This window comes from Oncorhynchus keta, chromosome 20 (assembly GCF_023373465.1).
Source record: "Oncorhynchus keta strain PuntledgeMale-10-30-2019 chromosome 20, Oket_V2, whole genome shotgun sequence".
Classification (NCBI taxonomy): Eukaryota; Metazoa; Chordata; class Actinopteri; order Salmoniformes; family Salmonidae; genus Oncorhynchus; species Oncorhynchus keta.
This window is the reverse complement of record NC_068440.1, coordinates 21,472,479-21,492,164: the sequence shown is the minus strand read 5'-3', so window position 1 is coordinate 21,492,164 and position 19,686 is coordinate 21,472,479. Positions and strand designations below refer to the sequence as shown.

General features: G+C 45.7%; 1 protein-coding gene across 1 annotated transcript; it reads right to left on the bottom strand.

Moving 5' to 3' along the window:
• Positions 1-274: 274 nt before the first annotated feature.
• On the bottom strand, positions 275-15,819 carry topaz1 (testis and ovary specific TOPAZ 1). The gene is made up of 20 exons (XM_035795705.2): positions 15,672-15,819; positions 11,454-14,451; positions 11,302-11,369; positions 10,939-11,051; positions 10,587-10,636; positions 10,298-10,374; positions 10,130-10,194; positions 9,569-9,652; positions 9,216-9,279; positions 8,889-9,040; positions 7,349-7,438; positions 6,933-7,060; positions 6,353-6,413; positions 6,084-6,255; positions 4,888-4,994; positions 4,616-4,781; positions 4,349-4,501; positions 1,901-2,104; positions 1,608-1,791; positions 275-1,503 (listed from the first exon to the last, which is right to left on the bottom strand). Exons 2-20 carry the CDS (start codon positions 13,955-13,957, stop codon positions 1,302-1,304), a joined length of 4,644 nt encoding a protein of 1,547 aa, XP_035651598.1. The 5' UTR covers positions 13,958-14,451; positions 15,672-15,819; the 3' UTR covers positions 275-1,301.
• Positions 15,820-19,686: the final 3,867 nt, after the last annotated feature.

Sequence of the window (19,686 nt, the reverse complement as noted above, 5' to 3'; positions counted from 1 at the left end):
AAAGACTGCAACATACATTCAGCGATTGGCTCATCTCTAACAAATCAAGAGTATCAAAATTGATAAGGTCGTCGTCAAATAGGCTGGCTCTAGCCCAGCCCGTCAGTTTCTGGGACCAACCAGAACAGTCAGAATATGTTCGCATTCTAAAAATTGTAGGAGATTGAGGCAAAACTAGACTCCTCATGGACATCAGTTTGGCTAGAGTGATGTGGATGGATAAGCCAGGCAAGAGCCACACAAACACATTATTGATAATACACACAAAAACACAAGTCAGTAGTAGTTTATTTTTCCTTTAAGAAATACAAGACTAAAACTAAATAGAAGCTTCTAGACTGTTGTTCCAGAAAACAATGTGTTTTACACAACCAAACATACCTACAGTAGAAGATGCTGAAATACTGTTCATCGCTAGAACCGGCGATAGACTTAGAACAGAGAACCAGGTTCTCGACAATCACTTTGAAGCACGAGAAGAATTGAATGATTTTGCACTGGAAAAGGAAACAGAATAGGAATGTAAAGAAATCAGGGATGTCGTAAACACTGATGTGATTCCAGCTGGGACCATTAGGTTAACTGGGATCAAAATGTCTGTCTCAATCAGTGAGATCATAGAGTTGGGACACGCTTGTTTCTTTACAATAATAATAGTACTGTTGTGAATTTATTCCATTAAAATGTAGTATTACTGAAAGAGCTGACTGACTCAAAATAAAACATCTTAGGCTTTTAAATCTGCCTAGAAACAAATTCTAAGGAAAATAAACATTTTCTGAAACAAACCTTGTAGTCAAGTTCAATAGCGACATTCTTTAATCTTTTTTACATTTCTTACAAAACAGTAAAATCTAGCTTCACAATTGTTCAAGTGCCTCAGAAATGTGCAACAAAAAGTGTTTAAAGACAATCAAGCTAAATCAAGCTAAAATTAGAGAACTTTCAAATAAACCACATTTTTCAAACAAAATCTAGTCAAAGCCAAACAAACTTGGAAAGTTCGTACTTTCGCCTCCATTCAACATTTCCTTTAAATTAAAACGACTTACAATGAAGAACCTCAACATACAATTAAGTTTTGTAAAAAACTCACAACAATTATATGCAGTTCTGATAGTCTTTTCTTGATATAAATCCCTTGATCAGATCAGCCTGTAAAGTCTAGATGCTGCAGGTTAAACTTCGAAGAGTGTCACACACACAGCCATGGAAGTGTTCAGTACAACCTTGTCCTGTTCCAAACCTTCCTGGTATTCCCAGGAAGGGAACGTAGGTCAGTATTCCTGGAACACTTATTTTTAGGAATGTGTCCAGACCTCGTTGGCCCAGGTGTGGTTGTGTCGGAGCCAGCGGCGTGCGGTGTGTGTGTCGACCGTGAACAGCTGTTCCTGACAGGAGTTGACCGCTGTATAGTGGACGGTCAGTTTAGGGTTGGGGACGATCGCTGCCGAGAGGAGGCGACTGCCTGCCGCCAAGTACTCACTCTCACGGTCCCCTGTTCTGTAGAGGGCGAGAGAACCATTAGTATGTATAGTCAACTGCCAGTACTAGACATTCACTTTCAGTCTCCAGTCCTACAGGAAAACGCATGTATGCGCACACACCTCTTGAGTGTGATGATGATGGACTGTGGTGTGCCTGTTGTGTTGAGGATGGTTGTAGCATTGAAGGTGAGGACCATCTCAAAGGCCAGAGCTATCTCAATCTCCCCCAGGGAACAGGGAACGGTCAGTGCTAGAGAGCCTGGCACGGACTTCACACCAGGGTAATAGCCTAGACACAGGGCCTCTGAAACACACACGTCGCTCTCAAACTACAGTGTTTCCTAATAAAAAAAATACCAATCTTATTTTTGATAGATAACCATGTTTTATTATCTAGTAAGTAATAGACTCACGTTTGAAGAGAGCTCTAGCCCGTAGCCAGATGTTTTGCTTGCCCAGTTTGTGCAGCAGAGTGTGCAGCAGAGGAGGGTCCACAGCCAGGTTCTTAGACAACATGAAACCCAGCGTGTCTGAGGCTACAGTCACAGTTTGTCTGTCGACACATGACTTGAGGTGACTGTTGAACAGACAGCTGTATATGGAGATGTCTGCTAGGTCTGGGGGAGGGTCACACACACAAGGTTGGTAAAGTCATAAATACATTTGCAACTCACTGGTACCTCTTGGGCCATATACACTACCAGTCAAAAGTTTTAGAACACCTACTCATTCAAGCGTTTGAATTTTTTTCCATTGTAGAATAATAGTGGAGATATCAAAACTATGAAATAGCATATGGAATCATGTAAAGAATAATGTAGTAAAAAACAAACAAAAAGTTATATATTTTATATTTGAGATTCTTCAAAGTAGCCACCCTTTGCCTTGATGACAGCTTTACACACTTGGCATTCTCTCAACCAGCTTCATGAGGTGGTCACCTGGAATGCATTTCAATTAACAGGTATGCCATGTTAAAAGTAAAAATTCTGGAATTTATTTCCTTTAATGTGTTTGAGCCAATCACTTGTGTTGTGACATGGTAGGGGTGGTATACAGAAGACAGCCCTCCTTGGTAAAAGACCAAGTAAGGAAAGAGAAAATGACAGTCCATTACTAAGACATGAACGTCAGTCAATATGAAACATTAAGAACTCTGAAAGCGCAGACTCAAAAACCATCCAGGGCTATGATGAAACTGGTTCTCATGAGGACCGCCACAAGAAAGGAAGACCCAGTGTTACCTCTGCTGCAGAGGACAAGTCCATTAGAGTTAACCAGCCTCAGAAATTACAGCCCAAATAAATGTGTCAGGTGTTCAAGTAACAGACAACAACTGTTCAGAGGAGACGGTGTCAAATTGCTGCAAACAAACCAGTACTTAAGGACACCAATAAGAAGAGACTTGCTTGGTCCAAGAAACACGAGCAATGGACATTAGACCCAGTGATATTTTTCCTTTGGTCTGGAGTCCTAATAGGAGATTTTTGGTGCCAACTGCCAAAACAGATGCGGTGTGGGTGAACGGATGATCCCTGCATGTGTATTTCCCACCGTAAAGCATGGAGGCGGTGTGGGTGAACGGATGATCCCTGCATGTGTATTTCCCACCGTAAAGCATGGAGGCGGTGTGGGTGAACGGATGATCCCTGCATGTGTATTTCCCACCGTAAAGCATGGAGGCGGTGTGGGTGAACGGATGATCCCTGCATGTGTATTTCCCACCGTAAAGCATGGAGGCGGTGTGGGTGAACGGATGATCCCTGCATGTGTATTTCCCACCGTAAAGCATGGAGGCGGTGTGGGTGAACGGATGATCCCTGCATGTGTATTTCCCACCGTAAAGCATGGAGGCGGTGTGGGTGAACGGATGATCCCTGCATGTGCATTTCCCACCGTAAAGCATGGAGGCGGTGTGGGTGAACGGATGATCCCTGCATGTGTATTTCCCACCGTAAAGCATGGAGGCGGTGTGGGTGAACGGATGATCCCTGCATGTGTATTTCCCACCGTAAAGCATGGAGGCGGTGTGGGTGAACGGATGATCCCTGCATGGACCGTAAAGCATGGGTGTGGGTGAACGGATGATCCCTGCATGTGTATTTCCCACCGTAAAGCATGGAGGCGGTGTGGGTGAACGGATGATCCCTGCATGTGTATTTCCCACCGTAAAGCATGGAGGCGGTGTGGGTGAACGGATGATCCCTGCATGTGTATTTCCCACCGTAAAGCATGGAGGTGGTACTCTGCTGGGGACACTGATTTATTTGGGCTTAGTGGGAATATCTTTTTTTCTTTCTTCCACAGGACAATGACCCAACAACTTCAGGCTGTGTAAGGGCAAGTTGACCAAGGAGAGTGATTTTTTTATTTATTTCACCTTTATTTAACCAGGTAGGCTAGTTGAGAACAAGTTCTCATTTACAACTGCGACCTGGCCAAGATAAAGGAGTGATGGTGCTGCATCAGATAACCTGGCCCCCACAATCACCCGACCTCAACCCAATTGAGATGTTTTGGGATGAGTTGGACCGCAGAGTGAAGGAAATGCAGCAAAGTGCTCAGCATATGTGGGAACTCCTTCAAGACGGTTGGAAAAGCATTCCAGGTGAAGCTGGTTGAGAGAATGCCAAGAGTGCAAAGCTATCAAGGCAACGGGTGGCTATTTGAAGAATGTCAAATATATTTAGAATTTTAAAACACTTATTTGGTTACAAGATCATTCCATATGCGTTTTCATAGTTCATGTCTTCACTATTATTCTACAATGTAGAAAAGTCCAAATAAAAACCCTTGAATGAGTAGGTGTTCCAAAACCTCTTACCAGTAGTGTAGGTTGGTGAGACAGTTGGGGTGTGTACCTGCAGGTTCCTTAAGACCAGGCAAGTTAGTGAGGACCTCCAGTGTGTCTCTGTGGGATGTTATCTCAGCCAGTCGTACCAGAACAGTTGTTCTCTCCGCTACGTCCTCCACCGAACACGGCCACACACACGAACTCAGGAACCACTCGTTATCTACAAGAGGTAACATGTAACACACACACAGGAAATCACTTGAAACATGGTTTCCTGTGTGTGTGTGTTACATGTTTACATTGGAGTGTGAGTGTGAGACAGTGCATTCGTTACCTCGGAGTGTATTGAGTGCCCCCTCAACACTGTCGCCCCTAAGGAAAAGTTCTGTAGCTATTGTGATCAGGTGACAGCGAGAAGCTCCATCCTCGTTGCCGAACAGTCCCTTCAGAGTGGAGTAGTTTACCTTTAACCTGGATAACACATCCACCAGCCTCCGGCCCTTCACAGACAGAGAGAGAACACATACAACCTGCATCAGACTCTCATACACACCAATATTACAGACCACATCAGCCTTTGATCCAGTGTGAGAGAAACACAGTTACCTTGGCCCATTGTTGTGTCTTGTGGTATCTGAACATCAGAGAGACTCCTATTCTCCCCAGGAAGCTCTTGATCAGACCATCATCCCAGTCCTCTGTCTCCTGGTACACTGGAACAGAGAAGAAAACTATAAAAACACAAGAATTAACAATTTTACTGAGTTACAGTTCATAAGGAAATCAGTCAATTGAAATCATTATATTAGGCCCTAATCTATGGAGTTCACATGACTGGGAAGGGGCACAGCCATGGGTTGGCATAGGCCCACCCACTTGGGAGCCAGGACCAGCCAATCAGAATACGTTATTCCCCACAAAAGGGCGTTTTTTTTACAGACAGAAATTCTCCTTAGTTTCATCAGCTGTTCGGGTGGTTGGTATTATATATTATTATATTATGGTTGGTCTCAGACGATCCCGCAGGTGAAGAAGCCGGATGTGGAGGTCCTGGGCTGGTGTGGTTACACGTGGTCTGTGGTTTTGAGACCAGTTGGACCTACTGGAAAATCTCTAAAACAACGCTGGAGGCAGCTTATATAGAGAAATAAACATTCAATTCTATGGCAACAGTTCTGGTGGACATTCCTGCAGTCAGCATGACAATTGCACACACCCTCAAAACTTGAGATATCTGTGGCATTGTGCCGTGTTAAAATTGTAAATTTTAAAGTGGCCTTTATTGTCCCCAGCACAAGGTGCACCTGTGTAATGAAAATGCTTTTTAATATGCCACACCTGTCAGGTGGATGGATTATCTTCTCCTATGCCAAATGTTCACTAACAGGGATGTGATGTTCAAACCAAGTGGAGAAATCCATTTTTTGTGCATTTGGAACATTTCTGGGATCTTTTATTTCAGCTCATGAAACCAACACTGCATGTTTTGTTCATATTTCTGTTCAGTATAATATCATCCCAGTTCTGTGTCTCCTGGTACACTGAAACAGAGACAACAAACTAATACACACTTTCTCATTCATTCATTATCAATGTGGTCCTTCTGTGGCTCAGTTGGTAGAGCATGGTGCTTGTAACGCCAGGGTAGTGGGTTCGATTCCCGGGACCACCCATACGTAGAATGTATGCACACATGACTGTAAGTCGCTTTGGATAAAAGCGTCAGCTAAATGGCATATATTATTATTATTATTATTATTATATCAATGCTCAAAGACCTGTCTATCTCTGTAGTGTCTCACCTGTCTCAGTGAAGGAGGCGAAGGGCAGGGCTAGTCTGTCTTTGTCCCCCTCGAGCAGCGCGATGGCAACGCAGCCGCTGAAGTGCTGTAAGTCGACAAGGCTTCTGTGGGAGTGGCATATGGAGCGGAAGACTACACCCAACCTCCCCCAGTCCTCCTGCTGGGAACACAACTAGATGGAGGGAGGGAGAGGAAGGAGAGAGAGAAATGTGCCAAAATTATTACATTTAGATCAAACATGCAACACAACTAGGAGAAAAATACCTCACCTCCACGAGAGCATGGGCCAGACTCAGCGCTTCAGGAGTGGGAGCGTCGGTGTTCATCGACCTGGAGTGATGGACAAGTCAAACAGCCAATCAACCAACACCAATGACAAAATAAAAACATGGACTGCGATCAGTACGAAAAAACAATGTGCAATGTTAAAATCAACAAACAGTACTGTACGACCAAGTTCAATAACAGTATGATTATATGGCGGCCTAGAGATCGTATAATGCACGAGTTTAGCCATTTCTCATTGCCACACCCACATTGAGCAGACAAGCATCCTGTCCAGAGGGTGTACTTGTACAACAAGCGATGCTACAGAAACAGGAGATCTTCTCCTATGAGCCTATGACACCTCGCCACATCCTACAAAACGTGACTCAAAGGCTTTTGAAGAACGGTGCACACCGTTTTGGGGAAACGTCACTTTTAGTACAAACCATCACGCAACGTAGTAAACATTGAATCGAATTGAACGCACCCATGGGTTTCTCAGCCAGTACCAAAACAGCTCCTAAAACAGGCTTGGGTTGCCAGGTACAGGACTGACCTGAAGGTGTGTGTAAGATGACTCACCTGTGGTTGCCAGGTTTAGTTGTGTAATTCTCAGGTGAGTCTGCTGGGTGGTATTGTGGCGACTGAAGGAACATGTGTAGGACACGCTCACATTGGTCCACATTTAACCCCAAGCCTGCATCCACCATCTGAACTCACACCATTTTAGATCAGCAGGGTCACACGCTTCACTTAAAACTAATAAAACTGACAGACAACAAGTCAGCTACAGTGCACACACACCAGAGGAGGCTGGTGGGAGGAGCTATAGGACAAAAGGCTCATTGTAATGGCTGGAATAAATGAAATGAAGTCAAAACAAGGTTTCTATGTTTGATACCATTCAATTTATTTCATTCCAGCCATTACAATGAGCCTTTCCTCCCTATAGCTTATCACACAATCCTCCACTGACAAAGATACATACACCTTAGTACCTTAGAGGTGAGTTGAATGAGTTCAGGTAAGATGGATTGGTCTCTCTCTCCCACATAGTCAAACAGAGCCAGGAGAAACGCTGGACTGGGCTAGATGGGGGAGAGGGACAGTCAAATAATACCCGTTTGCTTTGCTGACCACCTGGGGTGTAACGGTACACGTATTAGTACTGAACCGTTCCTGCACGGGGACATCGGTTCACACACAAATTAATATATAAAAACAATCTACTACCAATAGGCTATGCCTACACTGCATTGGATGCCATTGCCTCAAGTAACTGAGCTGAAAAAACATTTGTAGGGCATATTGTTAAAACAAGAGCATATACGCACATAATAGAAATGATAACCTTAACTGGCACATTCCTTCTGTGAAGCGCTGCCGGGAACTAGTACTGAACGATGGCGAGTGGTCGGGGTCGATCGTCCATCATAGTTTAAATCTCCAGTTTGGGAACATTTTGGCTTCACAGTAATTACAATGGCGATGGACAGGGAGTTGCTGATAAAACATTAACAGTATGTCACCACTGCTCAACGCGAATAGCCTATGCAGAGTGGCGCGTGTAGCTTGTCGGCCAATCACAAGTCATCAAAACGGCACTATAGTCAGAGCCTCCGCGTGCGGCAAAGCAAGTAAGGAGATTATGTAATCAAAGGAAATTGTTGACTTAAATGAAACTATTATGCCACAAACGACCAAGAGTCAACAGGTAGGCTGCTACCTAATCTAAATGGAGGTGTTTTTACCGGTAGGACAGGGAGAAAAGCACATGCAGCCTCAATTAGCCATACTAGCTAAATTAGCCAACTTGCTTTCTCAGTTTGATACAGCCAAGACAGGTACTACTTAATCATATTGGATGATAAATAAACTCTGTTATTTTACTAGCGTGACTCAGCTTGGTTGGTTGCTCTCCCTCCTCGCTCCCTGTGTACACACATAGCAAGGCCCCTCCGTCGCCATGCTAGAGCGTGTCTCCCTCACACATTACCATTTCTGGTTATTAAAGTAGCTAACAAATATACTTTGCTGCTGCTTCCCTCAATCAAATCAGACCGTGTCTGGACCAGACCAGGTCTATGCAGAACTGGCCTTGTTGTCTTTGGGTCTTTTCGGAACGGGACTCTATAATGTATTTATTTATGCATATCGGGTCCAGGTGGGAAATACCCAGGTCCATGAAGACCTCTACTTCAGAGGCCCAACATAATAATCCCTGTCACAACAGAGAATCTAATTCAACTTTGCCACGTGCCGAATACAACAGGTGTGGACATAACAATGAAATGCTTACTTATGAGCCCTTTCCCTACAATGCAGAGTTCAAAAGTAAGACCAATTCTAACATCTTTAATAGAAATAGTAACACAAAATTACAATGAGGCTATATACAATACAAGGAGTACCGGCACCGAGTCAATGTGCAGGGGTATGAGGTAGTTGAGGTAATATGTACATGTAGGTTTGGGGTAAAAGTGACTACGCAATCAGGATGGATAATAAACAGAGTAGCAGCAGTGTGTGTGTTCGTACCAGTATGTTGTGGGCAGTGCTGACGTGCAGCACCGTGATGATGTCAGACAGAAAGCCAGCTTTGAGCAGAGCGGCCAGGAGAGAATTCAGGACCAGAGGGGTGTGGTAGACACCTGGAGGACTGAACTGGTAGTACGACGTAAACACTGACACTGAAGGGAGAGGTGGACGGAGGTGTGAAAGGAGAGAGAAGGGACACGGACCGTAAGCGAGAGCAGGACAGTGAAGCGTGTCAAAGAACCATCCATCTGTGTTGTTCATGCATCTACCTCAGTCAGATATGTCTGAGGAGCAATCAGCACTACAATTTAATCAAAACACACTAACCTGCCCTCTGCAGACAGACAGGGTTGGAAGACCTGACAAACCTCAACACCGTCTCCACACAGAACTAAAAGAAAATAAAACTCATGAAATAGTCAAGACATAACGCTCAGCAATCTTCACATGGAAAGAATTCACAGGTCAACCAACAGACACCTTCATATCCATTAAGCCTTCCACTTGGCATGAACATTATCAAAGCTCGAGTTCTTAACCACATGCAGAGGGTGCTCTTACATCAGCAGTGCTACCAATTTGGACTACAGCTCAATTTATTTTCCATAGCTAAATGTTTTTGCTACGGTGCACCCTAATGAAGAGGACCCAGGTGGTTGTTGGAGGCAGTAGCAGCCTACCTTCTCGTCTCCTCTCTTGGGCACATGGAGGAACCAACAGGTCTTATGGAAACAGTCCGACATGCTGAAATAGTACTTGCAATACTGAGGGAGGAGAGGGAATGGAGGAGAGGAGAGAGGGAATGGAGGAGAGGAGGGAGGAAAGGAGAGAGGGAATGGAGGAGAGGGAGGAAAGGAGAGAGGGAATGGAGGAGAGGAGGGAGGAAAGGAGAGAGGGAATGGAGGAGAGGAGGGAGGAAAGGAGAGAGGGAATGGAGGAGAGGAGGGAGGAAAGGAGAGAGGGAATGGAGGAGAGGAGGGAGGAAAGGAGAGAGGGAATGGAGGAAAGGAGAGGGAATGGAGGAAAGGAGAGGGAATGGAGGAAAGGAGAGAGGAAAGGAGAGAGGGAATGGAGGAGAGGAGGGAGGAAAGGAGAGAGGGAATGGAGGAGAGGGGGAGGAAAGGAATGGAGGAGAGAGGGAATTCATCAAATCTGTTGTTTTTTTATGGATAACTAGGACAATTCATAAAAGTATATTTGTATAAAGACAAATATAAGTAGTTTTATTATGAGGTAGTTACACTGTCAAATTGTCTTTGAGGGCCAGTGTCTGCTGCCGCTGGGTCTTCACATGAGGTTGTATGTCCTGTGGAATGACATGAGTCAGTTCTCTCTGCGGCTTCACATCAAAGCTGTACAGATATAAGTTTTCATTATGTATTGTGGATGTTGTGTGTCTTCCCCCTCACCGTTGCACCAGGAGTCTCCAGTCATCAGATAAGGCAGTGTGCTCTTAAATGAGTTCAGAGACTGGAAGGCCTGGGCCCTGCAACACAACTTAATCATCATTCTCCTTCACCCCTGAACCATCATTGCCACCACTACCCTTCTCAAACATCATCATCTCTCTGATAGAAGTGCAGTGGTATGAAAGGAATGAAGTCTTAATGAACAGTACTATTGCAGAAAGAGCAGTAGAGGTGTAGTGTTGGAGTAGGCCTACATGGTATATTGTATTAGTCAGTGTAAGTAATATACCTCTCAGAGATCTCTGCCTTCATAGGACTGTAGTTGTAGTCAGTTCCACCCTGCTCAAACACACAATACAGCAATGTCACAATTATACTTATTCAAAAGCAGTTTGTTTCCTGAATTGAACCCAATCATGGTTTATGCTATGAGCATCTCTCCCTCTGCATATATAGATCTGTAAATTGTAGATCCTCACCTTACTGTAAGTCAGCTTATACTGCATATTCTGTATCCTGACTATGTGTCTGTAATCTGTTAGTACAATGTCTATTGCTGGCAGCAACTATTCACTGAGTCAAATTCTGCACATTGGTAAATGTACTTGGTGAATAAAGTGATTGTGATGCTATGAGCTGACCTGGTCTGGATGTAACGCGTGGACAGTAGGGGGCCAGCTGTTGCTGTGGACCAGGGCAGGCTTAGGGTTGGAGCTGGCTTCAGGTCTCCAAGACCGTCCTGCACTCTCCTCATCTAAACACAAAACACACATTACAACAGGTTTACACTATCATCTCATATTAAAAGGTCATTATTGACCGACAAAAAGAGGTTTATCAGAATTTCACACTAGTTGGTTTTCAGTCTTTCCATAGTTTATATTGTGACTGTGTGTGTGCGTACACACACACACACACACACACACACACACACACACACACACACACACACACACACACACACACACACACACACTTCTATTGACCCTTTCAGAGGCACAAACCTTTAAAGTGGATAATTCTTCTCTGGTCAGTCTTAAAACCAGGAGGCCCATCTGTACCCGTGGGGGAGCTATAAGACAAAACAGAGAGAGAGAGCATTTTCAAAGTCCTGTATAAGAGGTAGCTAACAAATTCAAACTTAAAACGATCATACCTTTTCTCAGTGGCCCATGAGGGACCTGCACCCGTGAGTAGTAGGGCTCTCCCTGCCCCAATGGTGGTCCTGGCTCTAGGGGCCCTTCGTCCCCTGGTTGACCCCAGCATGGGTTCAAGGTCCTGAGGCAAGCTGCCAAACAGCTCTGGGTCATCTAGGAGAACATCTACAAGCAGGATGTCCTGCTCGTAGGCTGTGAACTCATCCAAGAGGTGAGCTTTGGGGTCACTAGCCAGCTTGACTTTTGACCCTGCCCTAACTTCTACTTCCTGGTGTTGAGTGTGTGACCCGGAAGAGGAAGGAGTGCCGGATTCCTGGTTCTCAGACGTGACCTTGGACTGATTATGATGATCGACATCATCTTCATCAGTACAGGGCTGGGTTCTAACAGGCTCTAGTGTCCCCTCTTCACCACATGTACCATCATCTTCATCAGTGGAGGATGCCTGGGCCTGTGTTCCAACACCTACTGCACTGGACAACTTCTCTTTCTGGTCTACAAAGTCATCATCCTCTTCTGAGTAGCTCTGTGTCTGCAGCATCAGGCGTGTTATGCACAGCATTGGTGTTTGACCTCCAAGAATCCCAGGGGCGAGGTTACTGATCGTGGCCACCACAGCCTCTCCCTCTTTGGGCTTGCCAAGCGACGAGCCCCCCTGTGTGCTCTTCTGCTCTGGACGCTGGTGCTCCTGCTTCTCTGGACTGGAGGACTCACTGCCTGGTAAAACCAAAACCTTCAGTTCTCCACTCGCAGCCGCCTCTCCTTTAATTTCATCTCCCTCTCTGCTCTGCACCTCCACTCCCTCTGCCTTTCTTTTTTCTTGAGGCAGAAGTGAGGAGCTGGATGAGAGAAAGGAGGATTCAGCTGAAAGACAGGATAAATCTGGTGGAAGAGGGGATGACTCTGCTGAGTGAAAGGAGTTTGAGTGAGAGGTGTCAGTCTTACTGTCCACAGCTGATGGGGAGGATGTTGCATTGAACATAGCCCCACCTTCATCCTTCCTCCGAGGGGAGGAGGGAGTAAGAGAGGAGGGAGTAGGAGAGGGGGGTGGTGGGGATGTCTCTATGTTTTGGGATGCAGATGAGAACAGCAGAAAGGCGGCAGTGGCTATGTCACTACCAACGCCTATAGGAGGGGGGGTGGAGGCTGTCTCACCACCGCCACTGACTTTAGCTGGAGGGAAGGTTGAGACAGAGTCAGTTTTGGGTGGAGAGAGGCAAGAAACAGTGTCTGTGTCAGTTTGAGAAAGGTTGGAGGAAACTGAAAGAATTGGATCAGTTTCACTGTGGTTTTTGGGTGGGGTGAGGAGGGCGGAGATGGTGGGAGCTTTAGGTGGAGGGGATATGGAAGCTTTGTTGCGATGGAGACCCCTAGTTCTGAGTTGGGACTGTGGCTTCTTGTTACAGAGAGGATGGGATGGGTACACCTTGCTTGAAGTGTCAGGAGAGAGTGAACACTGGGTCACGCTCTCATCCTCTTCTCCTCCTCTTCCATTGCTCATGTCTTTCTCTTCCATCATGTTTCCCTCTCCCTTCATCCCATTCCTATGAGCATAGACCTGGTAGCTTGTCTGTGGAGTGTATTCAGTGAGTGTACAGTGAGAGGTGAGAACTCTGGTTCTCTCAGCCCTCACCAGTGAGTCTCCATATCCGTTCACCTCCACTGGGGGTGTCAGTGATCCATTTGCGTTGAGGACTGATGATGTCACAGAGAGTGACTGTGCAGAATCAGGTTTGGGGAAGGGCCAGGAGAGGTAGGTGCGTGCACAGGACAGGTGCAGCCTCTTGATGTAGGCCACCACTCTACGACAGGAGAACAGGTCTTGGTCCTCAGTGTCGCTGTCAGAGGGGGGGTCTACTCCCACTCCGTTCTCCACGGACCAGGGAGACAGCGTCCCGTTGGCAGGGGACTCCAGTGAACTGTCACCTCCCCCGGGCCCTCCCCTCCAGCCTCCATCCTGTGTCATAAAGTGGTGTGATCTCACAGGAGCATCTGTAGCGTTGCTATGACTACGAAGGACATGACTTGTGTGTAAATGTGGCGGGACCTCACATGGCATCTCAGACATCGTCCCACTGTCTTCAAGGGAAGCGATAGCTATCCCAGGATCCAGTTCTGGTTCACTTGGACTAGAATGTTTTTGCTCCATTAGGTCTCCGTGGACATAAACCAATCTCATCCGCTTAGCAAATGGCTTTCCTGTTTCTACGTCATCACTTCCTGTTCCAGAGTCTTCAAGAATGCCTCTGTCATGCGTTCCAGCCCCGCTTGACCCCCTGCTCACCTGCTGCTTACCTAGTGAGAGACAAGCAAAACCATTGGTGGAGGCTTCAGACATCCCGCGATCCGAGGCAGCGAGAGATGCAGAACGATTTGACTCAGTCAATCTGTGCGCCCCCGTGTGCATGCACTGGTGAATTTCAGTCTGCGTCAAAAGCTGACCATTCTTCCCACACTGAGAACAGTGATGCAACTTCTTTCTACTAATGCGCTCCCAGGTCATCTCACTCCCATGGCTCCCTCTGCTGCAACAACTAGGCCCTAACAGACCAACTTTGCTCCGATAGTCCCACTTGAAACAATGCACTACTTTGGAAGTCAGGAGTTGGGCCGGCAGCAGGCAGGAAAAGCCCCCAACCGAGATGTCACATACTTGAGCTACATCGCAGAGCTTGACCTTGGGGTACCTCCCTATCCAGATCACCAGCTTCTTGGGGGCCTTAATGGTGGAGGTGAAATTCTTCCTGGTTTTAACCCTGACCGTAGGCTGCTCAAGCCCTACTACTCTGCTGAGGACACTGGCCCTGCCTCTGCCTGTCACTCCAACTGGCTCAACCCTGGTCAGCTTCCTTCTCTTAGGGGGCGTGTATTTAATTTCTCCACACAGGGCACAGCACAAGGTTTTGACCACTCTCCTGACTGACCGCTGTGGACAGGATGGCGAGCTGAGAGGGGGTTTGGGGCGATGGTGTGTAACAATGGGACTCCTATCAATATCTGGAAGCGGAGATGAACACCGTCAGTTGATCTAAGTTATTTTAAGCTAACTATGGGTGTATCTCAGTAGTTTCAACTGGCTTCCTCTCCTTGACTCCTCTCCTTCATTTAACTTCACTAGAATATTTAGAACAGGAAAAGGCCTACACTTGTCCAGTTTTTTGACATCAGTGCAAATTAAGGGAAGGAGACAAGGGGGGAAACTGGAGATGAGGGAAGGAAAGGAGACGAGGGGAGGAAGTCAATTACCACTATTGAGTTGCAACCTATAAACTGAGTAGTCTTGAAAATGCATCTACTTCAACCAACGACATATAAACCCTGGATTGCTGATGCTATGCAGCAACCGGTTGATGCTATGAAGCAACCGGTTGGCCATATTGGCACTCCAGGAGAAGCAGTCCTCCATAGGAATTAATGGAATTCAATATTATTTCAATTAACTGTTTCAAGGACAAAACTACATGTATTTAAGTATTTTTTTGTTGTAGTGGGGACAGTAACATTAGCACTAATAAAATATATATTTTTATAAATTTTGTTTTTATGTTTAGCTCACATAATATAATTTAAAAGTATGCATTAAGGTGTAATAGAATAAACGTGTCAGAAACGTAGACATTGTAGAGTTGTGCCAAGATGGCTGTGAGGTGGCTTCAATACAGCGCCCCTGTCAGTCATCCAGGGTTTATACACAGACTTCAACTAATTTTTAGCATAAATAACGTGGAGATTAATTATAATTATTAATTATCTAGCTTACATCAGTTACAATCGCTTGAAAATCAGCTCAGACGTCATAAAAGTTAACGAGATCACCGAATTACCCATACATACTTCTCAAATCATTAATACAAATTCATGCAACTTTAAAGCTATCTAGCCATGTGAAATAAATGCCTGCTAGTCATCAACTGTCTCCTGGGAAGCTAGAAATGCAGACTGCGTGGAGCACAGCATTCATAATGTAATGTTGGTCGACAATGTAACAGACATTTCAGAAGCAACAGCTAACTGAGCTTGCCTTAACAGTGACATTTCATTCATTGCCACAAGTGGAGTTCGCGCCAGAGTGAGCGGTACAGATTACAAGCCAGCTAGTTAGCTAGCTATACCTAGCATGTTGAGGCAGGCTAGCTTGCATACGAAACCAGTCAATCACATTATCGATGCAGTGCTCCATTCAATACGGTAAAATTGTAAAACATGTAGTATCTTACTTGAAATCCCATTAAGTAGGGAGATTGCCCTTTTTACAGCGTGGCCGGCATCCCCTTCGGTAGATTCTGCACCTCCTCGTTCTGTCCCTGCACTTGTTGCAGATCGTAAGTTCTCAACTTCAAACTTTCCTTCGCAAGTTTCAAAGCAGCACTCACCCGGTTATTGGTTCTTTTTCGTGACTGCGCTGGAGACTGCTCTTCAACTGCCTTGTCTGACTCTAAACAAGAGACGTTCCTCCTGCGCTCTATTGATCGTGTTCTTCTCAGCACAGATGTTCTAGTTTTCTTGGCCAATGTCGTTGGAGACTTGCCACGCTCTCACTCTGGACTTCACCGATAGGTCGCTCTCTATGTAATAAGAAAGGTCGCTCTCTATGTAATAAGAAACGTGCCTAGAGTTTTTACCCTTGGAAATTGCTTGGTTAAAAGTATTGATTTTATCAGTCAGTTCGTTGGAGCCCTCACTGCCAAAGGACACCGCGAACTGCAGCCTGCAACAATTCTTTCTTATGCCCCGCTGTCACCCTATTCGGCCAAATTGATCATTTCCTTCTTGTGTGAGGTCCCCCGACTTTAGCCTGGACATATTTGCTTCTAGTATATGGCCCATCTACTTTCACCTCAAAATCATTCCCAGTGCTCAAATGGCCATTTTATTTAAAGTACAGCTCCATACCTTCACATTCAGTCAATGGTGGTGACCTCTGTTCCCCACTGTCTGCTGGCACCGCAGTTGTTTTTCCGACAGCTGTCTCACTCACAAGGTGCCCCTTTTCTGTCCCCAAGTATGGGGGGAAATTATGATTTTCGGACTTCAAAACTGTGGATTCAGTGTACCCCAAAACAAAATCATCCTTCGTTTTCAATTCGCTGTTTTCCTCGTTTTGTGAAGAGCATTCCAGAGTTTCCCTGATGCTGTTAGGATCGCCATGTGTATCGCCGGTTGGCGAGTACAACACTTTGAATGGTCGTCTCCGTCTGGGCACGCTTGGCAGTCCATTATTGCCTTCAACTTTCAGCACGCTTCGATTTAATTTGACCCTCCCGGTAGATGGGAGCATGGTCGCATTTCAGAGCTATTTTATCAGCGAACACGAAAAATATATCGTTTTTTCTTTACTTTTTGTCAATGCGTTATTAGAGTTTGATAAACCTTGCTGAAAAAAATCTGTTCAAAAGCTAACTTTGAAAGAAAAAATGTAAACCAAAATTCTCTTCCCACTAATAAAATAAACGTAAGTTTAACTTAGGCAACGGGAAATACCATGCACGGGCTATAACTATTTGTCGGATAATAAATAACACAAATGTCAAATTCAGACGCTGGCTAGTAGGCGAAAATCGCTCCACTCAATTTCGATGCAAATTGAGATTTAGTAGGGCTACGTGATAAGAATGTCACCGAAATTAGTAGCCCTACACGACTTGTTTACACAAATTATTCTTACAAACAACTCTGGTTTCAAACGTTCTCGTTAATTGAAAATGTTATGTAGAGCCTGTCCAGGCTAGCGTTCCCTGCCTCACTCCCCATTTAAATCACACCTGTTGCAGCGGAGCTTGATGCTATCCTACTGGGCATGCGCATAGCCACGAACGTCCGACAATTTACATACATTTTCTTAGATACTGTAGCCTGGGCTACATTTTTCATTTAGTCTATCCTATCAGAGAAAGTCAAACATAATGAATAATTCAACATATAGGCTATGAGTTTGAATGCTGAGCATGATCCCATTATTGTTGATCCCAAAAGTAGTCGATGGATGCAGGTTAAACCCCCAAACCAGAGAAGAACTATATACCTTATACACCTCACATAGATTACATGGCTACAAATACAAAATGTACACAACACAGCACTAAAATTCAATACATCTTTATTGTCTATGAAAGGTAGTTGACAAGATCATTGGAAAACATAAAAAATAGCACTATGCAGAGATCTGTATATAATGACGAGATGCTCATGTCTCCTTCATAACAATAGGTAGATTTTTGACAGATTTTGGCGAGAGCTAAACCTCTCGCTTCGACTCTTCCTCTCTGTACTAGGATAGTGGAAGCCTTCTTTAATCATTATGTCAAAACAAATCAAAGTGTATTGGCCACGGTGCACAGGGTATAGTGAAATGCTTGTTTGCTAACTTTCCTTAACAATGCAGTACAATAACAATATCATTACACAAGTCCCAAAATTACAAATAGTAATAAATAGTTGAAGAAAAAAAGAGTAATAAAAACTATTATGAGAAGTATGTAGGGTACATAATATAATATATACAGTAGCCTATGATTGAGATAAAAATAAGGACGGTTTAATACAAGTAGTAAAGTGAGTAAAGGGACTTGGTATAGCAGTTTAAATAAATAGTAATAATAAGTTGTAACAGCAGTGCTGAATGTGTGTGAGTGCGTGTGTGCGAGAGTGTATGTGTATATGTGTCTAGCAGGCCAGATAAAGGCCAGGTTGTTCTAGATTGTGTCACATTAACCTTGTGTCCTCATTGACCTTTTGATTATTGTCTAGTTGTGTAGTGGATTACTTTAAGGAAAGACCTTTTTAAGCTGCAGCTGTGGTCATAGTCAATTTACACACAGCCTACGGGCCATCGCAACACCCTACCTACACTACCATCCCATTTCATATAATCACAACATACATTATAAAAAACCAGAGGTCTGGGATAGAGAAAGTCCCTTGTGTTGGGAAGTAGGCTCCGCCCTCTTCACTGCAGAGGTTACAGGTGAAAGGTATTTGACATATGTATTTAACCCAGTTCTGGAAGTCAGGGTTGAGGGGTCATAGGTGAGAGGTCAAGGAGAGACCCTGGTGTTGGGAAGTAGCCGGTCTCATCACCACGGCGGCCTGATTCACAACACCAGCTGCCCCGCCCTACCGGACCTGACCAGGTGCTCCAAATTCTCGGCCCTACCAGACCTGACCAGTAGATGGTGCTCCAACTGCCCCGCCCTATCAGACCTGACCAGTAGATGGTGCTCCAACTGCCACGCCCTACCAGACCTGACCAGTAGATGGTGCTCCAACTGCCCCGCCCTACCAGACCTGACCAGTAGATGGTGCTCCAACTGCCACGCCCTACCAGACCTGACCAGTAGATGGTGCTCCAACTGCCACGCCCTACCAGACCTGACCAGTAGATGGTGCTCCAACTGCCACGCCCTACCAGACCTGACCAGTAGATGGTGCTCCAACTGCCACGCCCTACCAGAACTGACCAGTAGATGGTGCTCCAACTGCCACGCCCTACCAGACCTGACCAGTAGATGGTGCTCCAACTGCCACGCCCTACCAGACCTGACCAGTAGATGGTGCTCCAACTGCCACGCCCTACCAGACCTGACCAGTAGATGGTGCTCCAACTGCCACGCCCTACCAGACCTGACCAGTAGATGGTGCTCCAACTGCCACGCCCTACCAGACCTGACCAGTAGATGGTGCTCCAACTGCCACGCCCTACCAGACCTGACCAGTAGATGGTGCTCCAACTGCCACGCCCTACCAGACCTGACCAGTAGATGGTGCTCCAACTGCCACGCCCTACCAGACCTGACCAGTAGATGGTGCTCCAACTGCCACGCCCTACCAGACCTGACCAGTAGATGGTGCTCCAACTGCCACGCCCTACCAGACCTGACCAGTAGATGGTGCTCCAACTGCCACGCCCTACCAGACCTGACCAGTAGATGGTGCTCCAACTGCCACGCCCTACCAGACCTGACCAGTAGATGGTGCTCCAACTGCCACGCCCTACCAGACCTGACCAGTAGATGGTGCTCCAACTGCCACGCCCTACCAGACCTGACCAGTAGATGGTGCTCCAACTGCCACGCCCTACCAGACCTGACCAGTAGATGGTGCTCCAACTGCCACGCCCTACCAGACCTGACCAGTAGATGGTGCTCCAACACCAAACACAGTGGTCTTCTGTCCTGAGGGGAAGGGAGAAGAAAAGAGGGACATACAGATGATTGAGAGAGAAAAGTGTTAAGG